Here is a 21,101-nt window from a genome sequence, read left to right on the forward strand (position 1 = left end):
CTGCAGAAAGGAAGGAGAGACATGTTTTGATGAGAATGTTCCCAAATACATTTTAACCCAGCCACATACATGTACTCTTAAAAAATAATGATCACAGATTCTCTCTCTGACAGGGCCAGCTCGAGACATTTTGCTGCCTGAAGTGAAGGACCAGGTCTACTCTAGAGCAGGGGCAGGCAGAAAATAGATGGGGATGTGCTGGCAGATCTTCAGTGGGCTGGCATGGGGTTCTGACTCCCAAATGTCTAACAGAAACTTTCCCTGCTGATTCCTGACCATAAGTTAGGCTGCTGAGAAAAAGAGAGATTGGTGGGGAAACAGATGTACATTTATTAACCTGGGCTGAGGGTGTGCTTGTGTTTAATTCTTACTGTGCATCCACCCTTCAGAACCATTATTTTGCACCTAGCTTTGAATAGTTCTAGTAAACAAAAAAAAGCAGATCCTGCGAGTCTGCCCACCCCTGATCTAAGGAGATCGTGAGCCATTTTTTCCTCAGAAAAACATCCACTGTCAGAATCAATTCTGTGAGCAAGTGCTTTTCTTCTTTTTTTAAGCAATCTTCTCACAACTAAACTATTTTTGAGTGAGGATTAATGAAATTTCTCCTTCAAATGCTGAAAGTGCTTGCCATTTATTACTGTTGTGAGGTTTTAACAGGTTGGCCCTGATCCAATTCACGGCTAGTGAAAAGGTGGAGAGCAGACAAGCATTAACTCAAGGGTCACTTTTATGCTTTTATGCAGAAGGTTCCATCCAGTGCTATTTTCCTAGAAAAAGAGGTGCCAGAATTTACAATGAACACCTCCGTTGTTCTCTTATGGCGCCCACCTGAGAGGTGCCAGAAATGAGTTCTGGAGAGTTCTGGTTGGTTCCATCACTAAATTAGTCCCATGGGCCACAGACTGAGGAAGCAACAGGCACCAAAACCATTCAGTCGAAGATTGGTAGAATAAGTACCTGATGCTTCAGAGCTCTAGAAGATTCCACTACATGGCCAATAAACATACAGGTGGACTTGTACAGAGGCCACTATTTGAGGACTTTTGAAAAAACGAAAGTTAAGAATACATATGTAGCTATATAACAAATATACCTTTGCTCGGGGGAAACTGACTGGAGTCTTCCATCAGGCAGATGGACCTGCTGCTAAAGGAAGAGATGAAAATACTGGTATATATCAGCATGCTGAAGAATCATCTATCTAGACTCACACACATGTAATGACTCATTCAAATAATCATTTAAAGAGTTTCACGCAACCTCCCCTGCCCATTCACAGATGCGTGAAGGTGAACGATGCTGTTACGCTAACTGGTTTTATCTAGGGAGATCAGAAGGTTCCAACAGCTATGGAAGTGGAAGTTGCCATTGTGTTTCCTTATTTGACCCATGCCCAATGGAAATCAGTCTAGCAAATATGATCAGCATTCACTGTTGCCGTTGCTTTCAGCCCACAAATTACACATAAATGATCATGCTTCCATTGTGTTTCCTTTGCACTGAAATTTTTGGGCTGGAATAACTTAGTGACATCCTAATTAATGATGTGAACTGTGTAAGCTATGCTTAATTCCACCGCATCAGACAGCAAGACGAGCTGCAGCAGAATGGAAACAGTGCTGCATGCAGTAAGTATAGGGCAGAACAGGGGGGGGGGGGGAACGCCTTCTTACATCCCTAGTCATGTCCCATCCGCAATGATGTGTATGTTTGTGAAGCCCCTGACCAGCTGCACATTTGGTGCTAGTGTGAAGGAGCTGTATGCACACACAAATGTACTTGAATAGAGAGAACATCCAGGGGGAATCATGTGAAGCATACATCCTTGGCTTGGCTTGCAGAGACAGACTGTAGCTGGTGCATGTATTGATGGCGGACTGACCCTGTTCCCCCTTCAACACGTGAGGGGTGCTCATTTGAATATGTATACCTGAAGGAGCGTCTCCATCCCTATCATCCAGCCCGGACACTGAGGTCCAGCGCTGAGGGCCTTCTGGCGGTTCCCTTGCTGCGAGAAGTGAGGTTACAGGGAACCAGGCAGAGGGCCTTTTCGGTGGTGGCACTTGCCCTGTGGAATGCCCTCCCACAGCAGATGTCAAGGCAATAAACAACTGTTTTACTTTTAAAAAGTAACTGAAGGCAGCCCTGTTTAGGGAAGTTTTTAATGTCTGACGCTGTATTGTTTTTAATATTTGGTTGGAAGCCGCCCAGAGTGGCTGGGCAAACCCAGCAAGATGGGCAGGGTATAAATAATAAATTATCATCATCATCATCATCATCATCATCATCATCATATGCCATTTTTCTAGCATTGCACAAAGAAGCCAGAACCTTTGTAGACCTTTGTAGAAAATTGTTTATGCTCGCAGAGAACTTTCAGCACTCTGCCACCTCCTTTTGCTGCCTGCATAAACCAGGTCTAAATGGGATGCAATCTGGGACTTGTGAGAGGGGACAAAGCCTGCCTCGCACCCCAGACACTGGGTTTACAGGGGCTGCACAGGGAATATCACTGTGGGAGCAAAATGTTCCCCCTTCCACCTGTGGTCGGCTTGGCTTCCACTAACAGAGACCCCATGGTGATAATTAATCTTTGAATGCAGAATGCTGCTGAATTCTCCACTTGGGGAGCTCTGTAATAGAATATATAGACCCTCCACTAATTCATATCCCAGCCATCAGAACTATGGGCATTTTTTCTAGTTTAGCAACACGTTGCCTATTTGGGAGAGTGGTAGGCATAGTGCTAATGAATGCTAAGTAGTTACCTGACTAACTGCGTCTTCTGAAAAGAACATGCCTGGACCTTGCGAGTGTAATCCGAAGCCCTTCCCTACATGCTACTGCCAAGAGAGGCTCAGAGGGTGGAAAGAATGGACAGAGCCTTTTCAGTTGTAGCCCCTCTGCCTGTGGGAATGCCCTCCCAAGTGAGGCCTGCTAGCACTGACACCAGGTAAAGACAGGGCGTTTAATGGAATTTGACACAGCCAGGTCAAGGTTTTTCTGTCAGTGCCTTTGGCACGGAAGCTGGCATTTTATGCTATATATTGGGTTTTTCTTTTGAAGAAAAACAACCGCCACCATTAGAATTTAAACAAGCACAAACTTTTATGTTTTTAAACTATGCCGCCTTCAAGACTGCCCTGTATTAGGAGGCCAACAAATTACCGTATTTTTCCGTGTATAAGACTACACTTTTCCCTAATTTTTTAAAGTTTAAAATAAGGGGTCATCTTATACATGGGGGCATCTTATTCACGGAAAAATATGGTAATTAATTAAAATTAATAATTTATTTTTTATTATTTGCTGCCCATCTGACTGGATTGCCCCAGTTATTCTGGGCAGCTCCCAACAAAAAAAGAAAAACCCCAATAAAACATCAAGCATTAAAAACCTTCCTAAACAGGGCTGCCTTCAGGTGACTTCTAAAAGACAAATACAGTGTACCTTGGTTTTCAAACAGCTAAGTTCCCGAACGTTTTGGCAAACCCGGAAGTGACTGTTCTGGTTTGCGAACTATTTTTGGAAGCCAAACATCCAACAGGGCTTCCGCGGCTTCTGATTGGCTGCAGGAGCTTCCTGCAGCCAATCAGAAGCTGCAATTTGGTTTTCGAACGTTTTGGAAGTCGAATGGACTTCTGGAACGGATTCCGTTTGACTTCCCAGGTACGACTGTAGTTGTCTATTTTCTTGACATCTGATGGGATGTTCCACAGGGCAGGCGCCACTATCGAGAAGGCCCTCTGCCTGGTTCCCTGTAGCTTCACTTCTTGCAGTAAGGAAACCGCCATAAGCCCCTCGCAGCCGGACCTCAGTGCCCAGGCTAATAAGTTGTGGATTCACCAAAATACTGTGCCAATGGGAGCCTAAAACTTCTGATGGAATTCCACTTCACACAGCAGAGGCGAATTGGGTTTCTGCTTCTTCCCAAACTCAGATACAGTAAAGAAAGTATTACATACCTGAGGCCACATTGGACCAGGGGACAATGGCCGTGGCCCTTTGATATCCACGTGGATACCTTCTGGGGGCATCAGAGGTTGCTGAGGGACGCCACCAGCGACAGAATTCATGTCCTGCTGAACTGGGCCCTCCGTCCCTTCTGCCAAGGGGAATCCAAGGTGCGAATCCATCAGTGCCTGAGCCTTGTTGTTGCTCTGGTAATGGTTTGGCTGACTGGCATCTCCTGGTGGCGGCTGCTGCTGCTGCTGCTGCTGCTGCAATAAGCTTTGTGAATACAAATGCCTGAAGGGCTGCTGCTGATCTTGATAGAAGTACTGAGGCACTGCTCCCAGCTGAATGAGCTGCACAGAATGACCCCGATCCTGAGAGTACTGATGAGTCTCGTGCAGAGGCTTCTGGTCAGGATCTCTGTGAAAGGCAGGAAGTTGCATTTGCATCTGCTGCTGCTGCTGCAACTGTTGCATCATAGGCTGTATTGAATAATACTGAGCTGTTTGCACTGGGCATTGCCTCTGCTGTTGCTGCTGCTGCTGTTGCAACTCGTGTATTAAAAGCCTATGTTGTCCTTGGTGGGATTGTTGCTGCTGCTGCTGCTGCTGCTGCTGCTGCAGATAGTATTGATCTTGCTGTAGCTGCTGTGGCAGCAGGTGCTGAGAGTGCATTTGCTGGAAGTGGGCCTGCCCTTGATGCATGGCAGGGTGCATCTGCAGATGGGCTAAATGCTGCTGTTCGTCGTAATAGAGGGGTTGTTGGTGCGCCATCATGTGCATGTGCTGCTTCTGCGGCGCGCCGACAAAACCCTGGTGGACTTGCTGCGGCACCTGTTGGTATCTCTGCACGGCGGGCTGCTGCTCCACCGCAGGCTTCTGAGACAGCAGCTGCCGAAGGGCGCTGTCGCCAGTGCCGCCCATCGCCGAAGGCTGGATGACCTGAGATACGTTGTTGACTTGGATCCTTAAGTTCTGGTTTGCAAACACTTGGGCGAAGGAGTCCAGCTTATGCAAAACGCCGCTCGTCATTTTCTGCGGCCTGACCTCGTTGGCTTGGGAACACAGATGCTCATATCCGTCAGTTACTTCACCTTGCCCTGCTGAGCCCCACATGACGTTTTGGTTGTTCCTCACTGGGGCGTGGTTCCCGGAACCCAAATGGGCCCAACTGGATTGCCTAGGAGAATCCATCAACCCAAGGGTTTTGGACCCAGCATTCAAAGCTATGTTTTCCCTGGTGTCTTGGGGGAACGATGGGGAGAGCGGAGATTCCTGAGTTGCATCCATGGCTGATGTTCCATAGCTGTGGTTTAACGGTGCAAGGGAATTTAGGTGTTGTTGTTGCTGCTGCTGCTGGTAATACAAGCTTTCGTTGTTGTTGACAACATGGCTCGTTTTGTACATTTGCTGATCTCCCATTTTCTCTCAACAAAAACCATTTAATTTTTTATTTTTTAGTTTTTTTAAGAAACCACACACCAAGATCTGTAATCCCTGAGAAATCGTCTGTGAAGTTATTTATTTTTTTGGCTCTTCCATCTGCACTATGGAACTAAATTCTTTCTGGATGGCTGTTCCCCTTTCAAGCAGAGAATGTTTCATTCCTTCATTAAATGGGCCGAAAAAGCATCAGTCTTCATTCTAAGAATATACTCGGCATACTCTGGACACCTGGGAAGGGAAAGGAAAAAGGTGTAATTGTTTTTATTCTGTTCTGCATAGCCTTATCAACTTTCCTTGGGACAAGAGTGCACCTAGCATAGTTAAAACAGAAAAAGGAAGGAAAGAAAGAACACTTGACCCTACGCAAAAGTGCAGGGTTTTTTTTAAGAAAAGGTAATTAAATCTGTTATCATTGAGAAAAACATTTTTCTGCTCTTCATTTCTATGCTCTAAATACAACTCCAATGCCACACCCCTAGGATTTCAAATACAATGAATTAGTGGGGTGAGTAGCTGGAATGCAGATGAAGAATTCCACTCTCCAAAAGGAAATGTCAGGTAATAATCATTGCTCCATCCACTAGCCTTCCCCGCCAAAGAATCCCCTTACCTCCCTATGGAATCCCCGGAGAAGCAAGCTGTCTGGCTAACAGAATGGAGAGTGCTTCTCCACCTCTTTTCCACAGGGTGTGTCTCAACCCAGAGTTAAGAAAAGCAAACTGCACCCAGCCATCACACTCTCTCCTGCTCCCTCCAGTCTGCCCCAGATTCTGGCTTCCTTCTTCCACACCCCCCCCCCCCAATTGTATATGAAGGTCAGAGTAGAGAAGTCTAACATTGCGAAGGCAGTAAGAATGCAAAGGCAGAGTGAGTTAGTGGGGGTGATGTAACATAAAACCTAGAGGTGGCTACCAACATCAGAAGCTGTCTCATACGGGGTCCACCTAGTTGGTTATCATCTACACTGATTTGCAGCGGCTCTCCTGGGTTTCAGACTGGGGTCTCTCCCAGTCCTACCTGGAGATGACAATGATTCACATTCTGAATGGCAGAGAAGAAACACATTGAAGGTCTACTGGTTAGCTACAGTGTGCAATCTCCAAGAAACCCTTCTGAAGGTTTATTTTTCAAAGAACATTTGGTCTACCTTTGGTCTACTAACTGGCAGACCTTCTTCTGTTGCCCCTGGAAGGTATCCAGAGCAGACACTAGGTCTATCAGCTGGCCACATGGATAAACTTGGTGTCCAAGAAGACCTTACTAAAGTCTGAGTCCAGCTTAGAAACCACACCTATCAATGTGCCCAAAGTTGGCTTTTGGGAAAATCTCTTGCCACTGTGTAGAGCAGACAACAGGTCTCTCAAATTGTACTGGGCTTACCCTTCTCTCCTTTGAGAAGCTCTCCATTGCTGTTGAAGACCCTAGCTGACACCAACCTACTCACTAGTGGGTAAAGAATGGCCTACAAGAAGCTCTCTGGAAACTTTCCAGATGGGAGACCCACTGAGCCTTATTCTGCAAGCATCAAAGAGTGATGCGCTGAGCCTTGTTCCCTTGTGCCCCAACACCACCACATTTTAACAGGTGCATGTGTGCTAGGCCTCAGCCTGGGATGATCTACTGAAGTCTCCATCACTACCCAGGCCACAGCCTTCTTCTGAAGATACACCCCTCACACAGTGAGGTGGAGAGCAGGAATGAGGCCTTTGGTCCTACTCTCTCTTGCCACACCCACCAAGGGGGTTCAACTCCTGCAGTTCTCGACTTGTGGAAGATTCCTTGCTGTGGATGTTCAGATCTCACTTTGCAGAGGATGACGGGGACTGGTGATGAGAGGCTAACAGAGTGGGAGGCGTCAATGGGCTTCTTCTGCTAATGCATGTCTAATCCTGTGTGTGTGGAAGACTGCAGAGGGCTTGAATGATTCACCAGCACAAACACATTTATTTATCCTGCTTATATCCCACCTTCCCTCCAGGAAAGTGGCACACATTGTTCTCCCTCTCCCCATTTTACCCTCAAAATAACCCTGAGAGGTAGGTTAGGCTAAAAGGGTGTGACTGGCCCATGGCCACCCAGTGAGCTTCATGGTTAAGGTAGGATTTGAACCCTGGCCTCCCAGTTCCCAGCCTATAACAGAACCACTATACCACACTGGCTTGCTTAGCAAATCTCATTGTCAAATTTCAGTCCTGAAGCTGGTTGTTTTTTTTTTGGGGGGGGGAGATTAAATTTAATGTCAGAAGTATTTTCTCTCTTTTAAAGGACCATAGACTACTTCTGACCTCTTCCTTGAAATCAGGCAGTGAGGAAGACTGAAAAGCACAGAGGCTCAGATATTTTCTTGTCTAAGGATTGCTCACTGCAAGAATCTTGAAAACATTTGATTTAGAACAGTTACAGCACTGCAAATGTGATTAAGCTGACTGTCTGAGAAAGAAGGGGAGGAAAAAAATGCAGTTCTTAATATCTTCTTTATTAAATTTTTTTGGGGGGGAATATTGCTCATCTTCTTTAAAGAACCATTGTGGAAACCACAATAAAAGCCCCTCCCCTCTACATAAAGGGATAACTGTGTCAAGATATATATTTTTAAAAAACAAAAACCAATGCCATCATTACTCTGAAATGGGAGGACTATATTAACTTCTCATTAATTGCATTTATTCAATTTAATGCAAAAGAGATAATTTCTTATGGACACAATTATTCCCATAGCAGCCAAGCAATTCTCTTCCATAAATGTCAGCCATTATCTTTTGGCTAAATTGCTTTATTCATTTTTTTTCAAGATACTTCAAATATTTCTCACTGCTGGGAGTCATGCATTAGAGGGGAGGGAAAACTCGGCGCCTGCTTCAAAATGCAAAATGGATTTCAAAAAACGAGGCAAGGTTCAAATTTTAATAGATGCGTAAGATATCAAACATATCGAAAAGGGTATCACAGAGCTGGGAAAGGTGCAGCAATGAGTGATCAAAAGTTATTAAGGAGTTGCAATACCTTCCCTAGTAATACTAATAGAGAATACTAATGGGAAGGTTAATACTACTAGTAGTAGCAGTAATATTTGAATTTATATAGCCACCCACCAAATATTCCCTGGCAGCCTATGAACACTACAATGCTCTATGTGTGTGATAAGAGTGAAAGAGCACTTGTCAGACAAGTTTCCCTTGTTTTTCCCCTGCACGCTATTTAGGGGTTCCCCCAAACCCCTGCCCAAGCCAATTTTGGGGGCTTGCAGGGGGAAGAGAAGTGGAGGAAGCCCTGCTAGGCAAGCAGAAGTCCTTAACACAAGCTTCTGTTAATAAGACTCATTAGCTGAATTCTGCTCAATAAAAGATGGCCAGGGGTTGGTTTGTTTTTTAATGCGGTTTCTCTTGTAATAAAAAACAGGCTAGATTTTAAAGAAAGGAGAAGAAAAGAAGAACAAATTAAAAGGCCTGAGTGATCGAAAAGGTCTTCATCTGGTGCTGAAAAGACACTGGAGAAAGTACCAGGTAACCTTTCCCCTGGGAGATCATTCCGTAGCCATGGTACCACTACTGAAACCATCCTCTCCTTGGCTGGCCTCAGGAGCAGGGATTTTGCAGAGGAGCCTAAGACCTACACGGGAGGAGGCAATGTTCCAAGTAACCTGGTCCCAACCTACTTAGGGCTTTATGGGTTAAAACCAGGAAAACCACGGCTTCAAGTCTTGTTATGGCGGAACAAACCACCCGGTTCAGACATAATGGAAAGCCAGTGTTTCTTGGTTTGCTTATGGAAGGAGCAAATTGGACAGCGTGTACAAGCGTGCTGCTCATTCTTGACAACCACAATAAGCCAGAAAGTGTGGCTCGTCGTTATGTGTGAGCAGAAGAGGTATGCCACTTATATACCAGTTTTTGAAGGAAACAGCAGGACAGGCCACCGCCTTTGTGCCTGTGGCTTGTGGGCTTCCTGAACGCATCTGGTTAGCCCACATGGGAAGCAGGAGGCTAGCCAAGATGGGCCTTCAGCAAGGCTATTCCTATGGTTGAAAAAGGAAGTTCGGCATGTTTGATAAAGTGCTTAAAGGGTGGGCAGGGAGAGACTGGCTGATTATTATTATTATTATTATTTTTTAATGTACTCTGTTAGCTGATTTCCATTTAACGAATACAGATGAGTTCAGGTTGTCTTTTGGCTTATGTGCCACCTTCCCCTCCATAATATCTAGGCCAATCTCATTACATAGTGTTTCCCCACCACTACCATCAACATTAGTGATATGGAGCAAAATCCCCACCATTGTGTGTTCTGGACGCTGAGGAATGGCAAAACCAAGCAGGATGCTAAATACTGTCTTTGAATTCAGCATGGGTGTTTTTTAAATGTAAAACAGCAGGGGCCGTGAGGAACTGCTAGTTATTAGAACTGCAGCAGATGAGAATGGTGTTGTTGTTTTTAACAAAATCGAAAATCTCCCCCTGCCCCACGCCCCTAGTCCTGACAAAAACGGCTCATCAAAAGTTGCCATTTGCCACTGACAATGGTGATGGATTTCCTCCCAATGCAAATAGCTGCTTCAGATGAGAGATTTTCGTCAGGACCATAGCCGGGATCAAAACGCTTAAACTCCACCATCCGAGCACAATTCAAAGTGTTGGTGCTGACCTTTAAAGCCCTAAACGGCCTTGGTCCAGTATACCTGAAGGAGCGTCTCCACCCCCATCGTTCTACCCGGACACTGAGGTCCAGCACCGAGGGCCTTCTGGCGGTTCCCTCACTGCGAGAAGCCACGTTACAGGGAACCAGGCAGAGGGCCTTCTCGGTGGTGGCGCCTTCCCTGTGGAACACCCTCCCACCAGATGTCAAAGAGAACAACAACTACCAGGCTTTTAGAAGACATCTGAAGGCAGCCCTGTTTCGGGAAGCTTTTAATGTTTGATGTATTATAGTATTTTAATATTCTTTTGGAAGCCGCCCAGAGTGGCTGGGGAGGCCCAGCCAGATGGGCGGGGTATAAATAAATTATTATTATTATTATTATTATTATTATTATTATTATTATTATTATTATCATTGTCAGGTGAGATCCCAATAATCACCAGCCCCATCCCTTACAAGAGGCTGGTTGTGAGCTTCCAGGGGGAACTGACTGACCATAGCTGGAAAGTAAGGTCATTGTTGTTTCTTTGTCCATGTAGCCCTGGGTACAACTTGCAATCTGTCTTACAGCTGGTGAGGCTAATCTAATTGTGTCCGCATAACTCTTTCTGCATTCTGTAGATTGTTGTATAAACTGTCGGCTTTGAGCTAACATCATCACACCTAGTTTCTTCTCCCCTGATGGAAGAGTTCTAGTCAAATCAAAAGCTTGCTTGTGATTTTGAGACATTTTGGCTAGTCCTAATAAAGCCATGTGTTTTTTGCATTCTACGCCCACTTCCTGTGGACCAACAATGCCACCTACATTTTTTGTAGACTAAGGCTGCAATCATAATCACACTTATTAGGGAATAAGCCTCACTGAATACTGCAGAACTTGCTTCTAAGTAAACTGGTACTTGTCCTTTTGCTCTGATCCATCAAGTCCGTTTTGATGTTCTTATATTCCATTGTTATTTCTAACCATAAGGTGAGAGAACATACCATCTTGTCAAACGAACATTTGCTTAATAGACTCCTTAAACGTGCCATGCTTCATAGTCCAATTATAAATCTGATAAAACAACACATAAATCTGTGAAGCAACTCCTGTTTTCAGAAATCTCAATTACTCTGAGGCAATTTGTTCTTTGTAGCATTTTGCGTTGTATTCATATGCCCCAAAATGATTCATCTAAGGCACACACAAAAAGCAATTAAATTAAGGTCGTGAGCCTAAGTACATATCGTAAGGAAACAAGGACACCAAATAGGACTTACAGTGGTGCCCCGCAAGACGAATGCCTCGCAAGATGAAAAACTCGCTAGATGAAAGGGTTTTGCGGTTTTTGAGCTGCTTCGCAAGACGAATTTCCCTATGGTCTTGCTTCGCAAGACGAAAACGTCTTGCAAGTTTGTTTCCTTTTTCTTAACACCGTTAATACAGTTGCGACTTGACTTCGAGGAGCAACTCATAGAACGCGGTGTGGTAGCCTTTTTTGAGGTTTTTGGTGATTTTTTAAGCTTTTCCAAAACTTTTCCGACACCGTGCTTCGCAAGACGAAAAATTCGCTAGACGAAAAAACCCGCGGAACGAATTAATTTCGTCTTGCGAGGCACCACTGTATTCGAAAGAATGACATCAATTTGCCCTATACCCAAGTAGATGCCTTAAAGAATATAAATAAAGAAGTAATAAACTATGATATTTTCACACATTAAAAGGGTAATGCAACCACTATCCAGACTTACCAGTTCCAAAGAATCTTAATAATATATGTTCCTTTACTGTGATGGACATACATGAACACTGAGGCAAAGCACAGTTATATTTCATTGTATTAGGCCAGGTTCACACATCACTTTAAAGTACGGTAAACCACGGGTAGGCAAACTAAGGCCCAGGGGCTGGATCCGGCACAATCGCCTTTTAAATCCGGCCCGCAGATGGGCCAGGAATCAGCATTTTTACATGAGTAAAATGTGTCCTTTTATTTAAAATGCATCTCTGGGTTCTTTGTGGGGTCTGCCTGGTGTTTTTACATGAGTAGAATGTGTGCTTTTATTTATAATGCATCTCTGGGTTATTTGTAGGGCATAGGAATTTGTTCAATTTTTGTTCTCCCCAAACTATAGTCTGAGGAACAGTGGACCGGCCCCCTGCTGAAAAAGTTTGCTGACCCCTGCTTTAAACCATACTTAAACTAATGTCTGAAGGCGAATGCACAATGTGCCGGTTCACACAGCTGAAATCACATGCACTGCCCCTCCCTTGTTCCCACTACCCTGCTACATCCCCATTATTCCCAGCTGTAACCAAAAAAAATGGGCTACAGTCCCCAAAAGCTTATGCCATAATAAATTTGTTAGTCTTTAAAGTGCCACAAGGGTTTTGTTTCTGCTGCAAGAAACTAAACCAGCCATCCCTCTGGAAAGTTTTGTAACTAGATTCCAATATCCAAAAGCCACACACACACTCTTCCATCAGATATCACAGATGCAATATGTAAGCATCTGCAACAGTCCTGTTTAAAATACATGCCTCTGGAAAAGAACTGGATCTCTGTTTATGCATACTTTATAAAGGAAATGCCCAAATAAATCTAGGTTTCCCAAAGGAAAAGGGGGTTTATCAGCCTTCTCAAACTGCAGCATAGTGGTTAAACTAAGTGTCACACTTCCTACAAGAAAGACCCAGGTTTAAATCTAAATTATGAAGCTCATTGAGTGACTTTGGGACAAACTCTCAGCATATTCTACCTTGCAGGTTTGCTGTGAGAAGGGGAAAGCAATGCACACTAACTACCTTGAGTTCCAAGGAAGTACTTATAAATTGTAACAAATAATGAAAACAAATAAATTAATAAAAGTACCGTATTTTTCGTCCCATAGGACGCACCTAGTTTTTTTGGGGGGAAATAAAGGGGGGAAATTTTCCTTTATTTTCCCCCCAAAAGCAGGTCGGGGAAACCGAACCAGGTCGAGGAACAGCGGGATGGCGGCGCTGCGCCTCCCTGCTGTCCCCCGAGCTTGTGGGGCTGGCCCATGTCTGCCCGGCGCGAGGGGCGCTCTGCTTCTATCCGCAGCGTGGGGAGCCCTGCGGGGAACTCCTGCAAGGGTCCCCACGCTGCGGATGTCTGCCTGGCACGGGGGGCGCTCTGCTTCAGGGTGCCCCTCGCGCTGGGCAGCAGACTGCTATCCGCAGCGTGGGGAGCCTTGCGGGGAACTCCTGCAAGGCTCCCCACGCTGCGGGTGTCTGCCGGGCGCGGGGGGGGGGCTCTGCTTCAGGGCGCCCCTCGCGCTGGGCGACAGGCTGCTATCCGCAGCGTGGGGAGCCTTGCGGGGAACTCCTGCAAGGCTCCCCACGCTGCGGATGTCTGCCGGGTGCGGGGGGCGCTCTGCTTCAGGGCGCCCCACGCGCTGGGCAGCAGGCTGCTATCCGCAGCGTGGGGAGCCTTACGGGGAACTCCTGCAAGGCTCCCCACGCTGCAGATGTCTGCCGGGCGCGGGGGGCGCTCTGCTTCAGGGCGCCCCTCGCGCTGGGCAGCAGGCTGCTATCCGCAGCCTAGACATCCCTGCAGGACTTCCCGCAGGGCTGCCTAGGCTGCAGATGTGTTCCTGAAGCCTGGAGAGCGAGAGGGGTCGGTGCGCACCGACCCCTCTCGCTCTCCAAGCTTCAGCAAAAGCCTGCATTCGCCCCATAGGACGCACCCAGATTTCCCCTTCATTTTTGGAGGGGGAAAAGTGTGTCCTATAGGGCGAAAAATACGGTAATAAAACTGCTGCCACTTAATTTCTCTCATCCAGTCCAATGGGCCCTTTGTCACACAGGGCAGAATGTAAATATTGCTCAAGTTAGTACACTACCATCACTAAGAATTTATAGAGAGCTATTTCTATACAGTGGTACCTCTGGATACGAACGGGATCCGTTCTGGAGCCCCGTTCGTATCTAGAAGCAAACGTAACTAGCGATGACACGTCTGCACACGCACGCGTCGCTTTTCACCGCTTCTGCGCATGACGTCATTTTGAGCGTCTGCGCATGCGCAAGCGGCGAAACCCGGAAGTAACGCGCTCCGTTACTTTCGGGTTGCCACAGAGCGCAACTCGAATGCGCTCAACCCAAAGCACATTCAACCCGAGGTATGACTGTATAGTTAAAGACCTGGGAGTATTAAAAGAAATAACTTATTCTGGCCACAAGTGATTCAAATACATGCCATATCTGGTTCAGACTAGGTCCCCTGAAAACCCAACTGTACGCTTTTGTACACAGAGTTCATTGCTATGTTTTGTTCTGCTTTGAAAGGCATTCTATTGGAGGAGTTAGTGGGCAGAAGGGCATTTCTGCCTATGTCCCAGTTTTCAGAGTTTGAAATTGCATCTGTCATAAAAAAAATAGCTTCATTATCAGATCTGCAGGCATCCTGGCACAGAAGCGGAGAAGGCCATTTAAAAATAACAATCCTGATGCACGATTCTTAAGGTCTAAAGCCAAGCAATTTCTGTAACGTTTTCCTGGAAAGAAGGCACGCTAAGAGGGCATGAACATTTCCCCCACCATCAGTTTAATGCTGCAATTAGAAAATGTCTATACTGCTGATATCTGGAAGACTGCTTTCTTCATTACAAACCTGCCTAGGTTTTAAGATCTTCACAAGATGCCCCTCTTTATATCCTGCCAACATGTGAGGCATGTTGTGGACATGTGAGGCACGTTGTGGACAGACAAGAGGAAGCGCCTTCCTAGTTGATGAAAACTGCAGGAGGGGGACAGTGCTTTTCTGCTCAAATCCTGCTGGCTGACCATAGGCAACTTGTTCAGCCACTGTGAGTAGAGGAAGCTGGACTAGATGGGCCACCGGTCTGATCCAGCACACTCTTGTTATGCTCTTACATTCCCTAGGCTCTAAAACAGGGCTGAGGAACCTCTCCATTCTGAAGTGAATTCCCTTGGGAGTCTTGTTCCTCAGGGAACAGTGAAGAAGCCATGCTGAGGAAAGGGAGCCCATTTCTTGGCACACAGATCCCGCATTACTTTCTCAGTGAGAAAGCCAAGAGAGCCAGCAGTACAGGAAGGGAGCAACTGCTTCCTGCTCAGCCCCACATCTTCCACTGCCCTGGGTCTCTCAGTATTTTCAATGCCATGTAAATGACCATTGATGCTGGGATGACCACGAAGGGAGCGCAACACGGCCATTGTGTCAGAAAGGAACAAAGGGCTGTGGCCTGCTGATTCTGCCTACAGACAGAAGGTTCCTAATTCATGCTCTAGAACCTGCTCACTAGGGAAGTCCATCTAGACCAGCCTTTCTCAACCTGTGGGTTCCCAGATGTTGTTGGACTACAATTCCCATCACCCCTAGCCAGCAAAGCCAGAGCTCAGGGATGATGGGAGTTGTAGTCCAACAACATCTGGGAACCCATGGACCAGAGCACACCAGGCACTCCTGTCTTCCACTGCCTCCCACAGTTTGGTCAGACTCATGTTTGTAGCTTCGAGAACACTGTCCAACCATCTCATCCTCTGTCATCCCCTTCTTCTTGTGCCCTCAATCTTTCCCAACATCAGGGTCTTTTCCAGGGAGTCTTCTTTTCTCATGAAGTGGCCAAAGTATTGGAGCCTCAGCTTCAGGATCTGTCCTTCCAGGGAGCACTCAGGGCTGATTTCCTTAAGAATGGATACGTTTGATCTTCTTGCAGTCCATGGGACTCTCAAGAGTCTCCTCCAGCACCATAATTCAAAAGCATCAATTCTTCGGCGATCAGCCTTCTTTATGGTCCAGCTCTCACTTCCATACATCACTATTGGGAAAACCATGGCTTTAACTATGCGGACCTTTGTTGGCAAGGTGATGTCTCTGCTTTTTAAGATGCTGTCTAGGTTTGCCATCGCCTTTCTCCCAAGGAGCAGGCGTCTTTTAATTTTGTGACTGCTGTCACCATCTGCAGTGATCATGGAGCCCAAGAAAGTAAAATCTCTCACTGCCTCCATTTCTTCCCCTTCTATTTGCCTCCATTTCTTCCCCTTCTATTTGCTGATATTTCTTCCGGCGATCTTAATTCCGGATTGGGATTCATCCAGCCCAGCCTTTCGCATGATGAATTCTGCATATAAGTTAAATAAGCAGGGAGACAATATACAGCCTTGCTGTACTCCTTTCCCAATTTTGAACCAATCAGTTGTTTCATATCCAGTTCTAACTGTAGCTTCTTGTCCCACATAGGTCTACCTAAGAACGGACCTCCAGAAGGAATTAAGTTCTTAACACGAGGTACCACTGTATTCACAGAGTTCTTAATGGGCTTTTCTGGCAATAGTCAAATTAGGTAGGCTGCTGTTATCCCCATTTTACAAATGAGGAACTGAGGCTGATAAAATTATGACCCCTTGAAGAGCGAGTGCCAGGGCCATGTCCACATACAACATTATATCCCACCTGCATCACCTTGTCCAGGTGCTGAATTGCTGGCAGGCATAGGTTGTATGGAGGTGTGTCTCCCCATGGGGGGTTCATATTTGACCACTGCAATTTATGCAACCATGGAAGGCCTTTTAAAGAGGCTCCAATGAGACAAATCCCAAGAGGCATGACGAGAGGCTGCTACATGCAACTCCGCAAGATCCCAGCCAGATTTCAAGCCCAATTTTGGGAAGGAGGGGTGGGGAGAAGCATCTGAACCACTGTAACAGCTTTTCTTCATGGAACAACACACACACAGAAGCCACTCCAAATTGCTCCTTCCAATGGATGCTTTTACACATCAGACGGTTCACGTGCAGCTGTTCATCACACTAATTGGGCTATTTTCTCCATGTTGTGAGATTGGAGGCGCGGGAATGTGGTGTGGAGAAAATAATCAGATCCACATGGCGCTTCAACTGCAATTAGTTATGAACAGGCTTAAAGTCTTAATTAATGAATTAATCAGATTGAAAATGTGTATTTTTAGTTGAGGCTGTACCCTGCCAAATGCTCCATGATTAGAGTACAGGCATAAACAATCTGTGTGCATCCTGTGATCTTGGCAACATCTTTTTAAATGCTGTTCCAAGTGATAAATTATTTGTCTGAATTGTTTAGCAAAAGAACTGATGTTGCCATCATTACATATCCTCAAAATGGCCCCTGCCATAATTTGTCTGTGTTGTTTTAGCTAGGAGGCTGTTGCTGTCATTAAATATGCTCAAAATGGCCCACATCAGAAAGGGATCATAGTATCTCTTCTACATTTTTATTATTATTCAAACATAGTGGTCAGGACTTGGGGTTATGATCCAGCAGAGAGTTCTGGAGTGTTTACTCACCAATGATTTCACTGGGATATACTGGATTCTGGCTTTACAAAAACTGCTTCCAGGCCACAATTGACTAACGAGTAATTTGTTTGCACAGTTGAGTTAAAAACTGGAGCTTCTTGCTTGCTTACTCAAAGATGTTAATAAAAAAAAAAAAGAATTCCCTTGCAAGGATTCTTCAACAGATCTTTTTATGATTTAAATGTTTATTGTTCAGTTTCGTTGTGTATTTTTATGTTTTATTTATTCTTTATGACTATTTTTGTTATGCTGTAATTATGTATTTTTTCATGTTGCGAACCTCCTTGAGCATGGTGTTAAACTGTGGGAAAGTGGCACACAGATAAAACAATGTGTATGCATTGCATGTGTGTATGTATGTGGAAGGCCCACTTGAGTAACATTGGCCTTGGCTTCAATTACTGCCCCTAAGGTAGTTCACAACTGTTCTGATGCAACAACATGAAACATAAGCTCATGACTAAAAATGAGCAATGCAATTCTAGATGCATCTACTCAGAACCATGTCCACTAGTTTCAGTGGAACTTAGACCCAGCAAAACAATTATAGGGGTTGTACCTCCAAACACCAAAACATACACCAGCGTGTTTCTTCTCCTGCAAGCCTTGTGCACCAATTTCTAGCCTTCGACGATGCTACCTAGGTTGTAGTACGTGTGTGCCTCTGCATCAAGGCATTCTGAGCTCACAATGCAAGCTGTTGCTGTCTGCTTAGGACTAGTGAAACAGTTTCCCAGCAAGCCATCAAACATGGCTGGTGGTCTCTGTGTGGTTAGCAGGTCACAAATTTCACAGGCACGGACTACTTCAATCCTACAACAAGTTTTGCCACATATCCGATAAGGACCCACTTTGTGCAGTGATCTGACATGGCTCCTCAGAGTAGCAACAAATACTCTTAAATTAAATAAATAAAATTACCAAGGCACAAATGCCAATTAATACAAGAGAAAACTGGTTCTCTGGTGCCATGGCAACCATAACAACATTGTGAATACGCGTGTACACACACACACACACACAGTCCTTGCGTATGGATTATAAACTCACTATGAGTTGTTAATGCATTACGGACTTTATCAAGCCCTGAAAAAGAACATCTTCAGTAGCAGGAACAAAACCACTGCAACCGATGTGAGGAGCTGCCACACACAAAACGTCACATCCCATGGAGGTATATTCATATGAATGTATGAGAAGCAGCTACCATCATACATAAAGTAGCTGAAGATTACCCATTGCTGCTAGTTAAGTACCAAAAGGATGAGGAAGGTATGGCCCTGCAGATGTTGGGAGAACAATTCACATCATCCCTGACCCCTGGTCATGGTGGCTTGAAGCTGATGGGAGTTACAGTCCGTAACATCTGGAGGACCACAGGTTCCCCATCCCTAACTTAAGATCTTTACTGAAGACCTGACTCTGAACAAATGCTCCCAACTTCATAGACATTTGGGTTAGAGACTCTTTTGTGGCAGTGCCACACAGGGCCGGAGGCAGCAAATCCACACAAACACCGAAGTCATGGGTCAAATGAAAGAAAAACCAAATTTGCTAAACCCTTATGGGTTACTAAAAATCCCTGCAGCTGACAGATTCTACAGTGGTACCTTGGTTCCCAAACTTAATCCGTTCCCAGAAGTCCTTTCCAAAACCAAAGCATTCCAAAACTAAGGCACGCTTTCCCATAGAAAGTAATGCAAAATGCATCGATCCATTCCAGACTTTTTTAAAAAAAAAACTAAAACAGCAATTTAACATGAATTTTACTATCTATTGAGACCATTGATCCATAAAATGAAAGCAATAAACAATGCACTGCAGTCACACAATCAATTAGTAGCTGAACTGGGTTCCACACAGTCACACACAAAAAACAAAAATAGCCGCAAAAACAAAAACACAAAATAATTAGTAAAAACAGACAGACCTCGCTTTAACACTCAAAACGGAAGTGTGGCACTCAAATCGTCGGCGTAACATTCAAAGCAGAAGTGTGGCACTCAAATCGGAAGCGTAACATTCAAATCGGAGCACATTTGGCTTCCAAAAAAAGTTTGCAAACTGGAACACTTCTGGGTTTTCAATTTGGGTTCCAAGTTGTTTGAGTTCCAAGGCATTTGAGAACCAAGGTACCACTATATTCCTCTACAGCTGGTTTCATCCTTTGCCATCAAGCACTCAAGAAAAAAAAGGGAAAATAGCCACTATGATCCAGTATTCAGAGTATCCAGTATTTTAAGAGAGTAAAGGGTAACTTAGGGAAGATGTTTCTTCAGATCACTTTAAGTTCTCTCTTTTTTTCACTTTATTTGACAAAGTGCTAAGTGCACCACCCACAAAATAGCTGCTATGGTGGGGATCATGACATAACACAAAACCGACTGCCATGGGAAGCACAGCATAACATAGAATTAGAGAGACAGCCACCTTTGACACCCTTATTCTTACCATAGAAAGTCAGCAGTGTCCTGCTGGTCCTGATTGTGGAAATCACACAATCATGTTTCTCTCTCACACACAAACATTTATATTCCTGCTTTCTAACTTGAAGCTTTCCTCGGTACCAGGAAAAATATATAAAGTACAAAATACCTTACTCTCATTTCACAGAAAACATTTATACCTATACATGTTGCCCCATAACTTTCTCACTAGGAAGTCTAGGGATCTACTTTTTAAAAAGGAAGGAAGTTCCGAGTCTGTATTTCAACCCCTGGCTTAAGCGACTGCAGAGTGATTGTGATCATGAAAAATCCACCCTCAGTTGGGGAAAAGTCTTGAGTAAGCAGACTTTGGGGGGCTCTTCCAGATGAGACTTCTGAGACCTTGCCTGAATTTTTTAGAGGGTCCTATTCTTAAATTTCTCCTGTCCTTATAAGAAGCTGTTATTCTGTAAATGGAGGCTGCCATAGGCTGTCATGCCACAAATTAAGACAACTTTCCGAAAATTCTGGAGAGACAGATGGATGAAGCACAAATCTAGGGGGGTTGTGCACCCATTTGCCCTACACTGGTTACAGAGCTGACGCCTTATGTTTCTGTCTCTTAGATAAAAGGCCATCTCATTCTGCCACCTTTCCACCTAGCTGGAATTTTTTTCTGCTGCCACTGCTTTCTGGTGTGAATTTGTTTTCCCTTGTTTGAATTTAATCATGGTTTGAATTATTCTTTTTGTTGGTTTTTAACAACCTTGTTATGACCAGGTGCATGAAAAGCACAACTGCTTTTAAAAGAAATAAGTAATTAACATACACATATCTGAACACAAACACCACTAAAAATGTTTTGGTACACATCTAACTACCTTAAATGTGAACCTGAGCAACAAACCTACTGAGGCCATCTGCAAGTCTTTAATTTAAAAAAAACATTCTGTAATCTCTGGAAAGCTGCAGGAGCAAACATCTTGTAAATCAGAAACCGTAAATCAGAAAGTGAAATCTAGCAATATACTTAGAATCCTGGTTCTAAAAGTTGTAATAAGCATGCACTATAAGTAGTAAAAGAGTAAAGAACATAATAACAACACAGCTACCCCACTGGAAATTGGTGCAGTTCAGAACTTTTCCGCGGTAAGAAAATATTGGTTGGTCAAAGAGTAGAGTTTTATGACTTGATGTGTCACCTTAAATCTCATTAATGATTAAATGGACATAAATAATGGTTGTGGTTTCTGACAGTAAGCAATTTACAGCAGGCTACTTATAGTCCACAGAAGGTCATCTATTGTATAAAAACATTTCCACCAATCCACCTAG

The 21,101-nt window shown here is 44.7% G+C and overlaps 1 protein-coding gene across 16 annotated transcripts in view; it reads right to left on the reverse strand.

Annotated features, from left to right (window-relative positions):
- Positions 1–21,101, reverse strand: part of TRERF1 (transcriptional regulating factor 1) — a 76,798-nt gene that overhangs the window by 24,992 nt on the left and 30,705 nt on the right. For 10 of the 16 annotated variants that reach the window (XM_083494125.1, XM_083494131.1, XM_083494128.1 and 7 more), the window contains exons 2-3: positions 3,969–5,630; positions 1,097–1,149 (exon numbers count right to left, since the gene is read on the reverse strand). In XM_083494125.1, coding sequence (XP_083350251.1) covers positions 1,097–1,149; positions 3,969–5,378 — 1,463 coding nt within the window. In that variant the 5' untranslated portion in view covers positions 5,379–5,630. The remainder of the gene's footprint in view (positions 1–1,096; positions 1,150–3,968; positions 5,631–21,101) is intronic. The other 6 variants (XM_083494118.1, XM_083494126.1, XM_083494130.1 and 3 more) reach the window with 1 other exon arrangement.

The sequence above is a fragment of the Podarcis liolepis genome (assembly GCF_965112155.1).
Source record: "Podarcis liolepis genome assembly, chromosome: 3".
Lineage (NCBI taxonomy): Eukaryota > Metazoa > Chordata > Lepidosauria > Squamata > Lacertidae > Podarcis > Podarcis liolepis.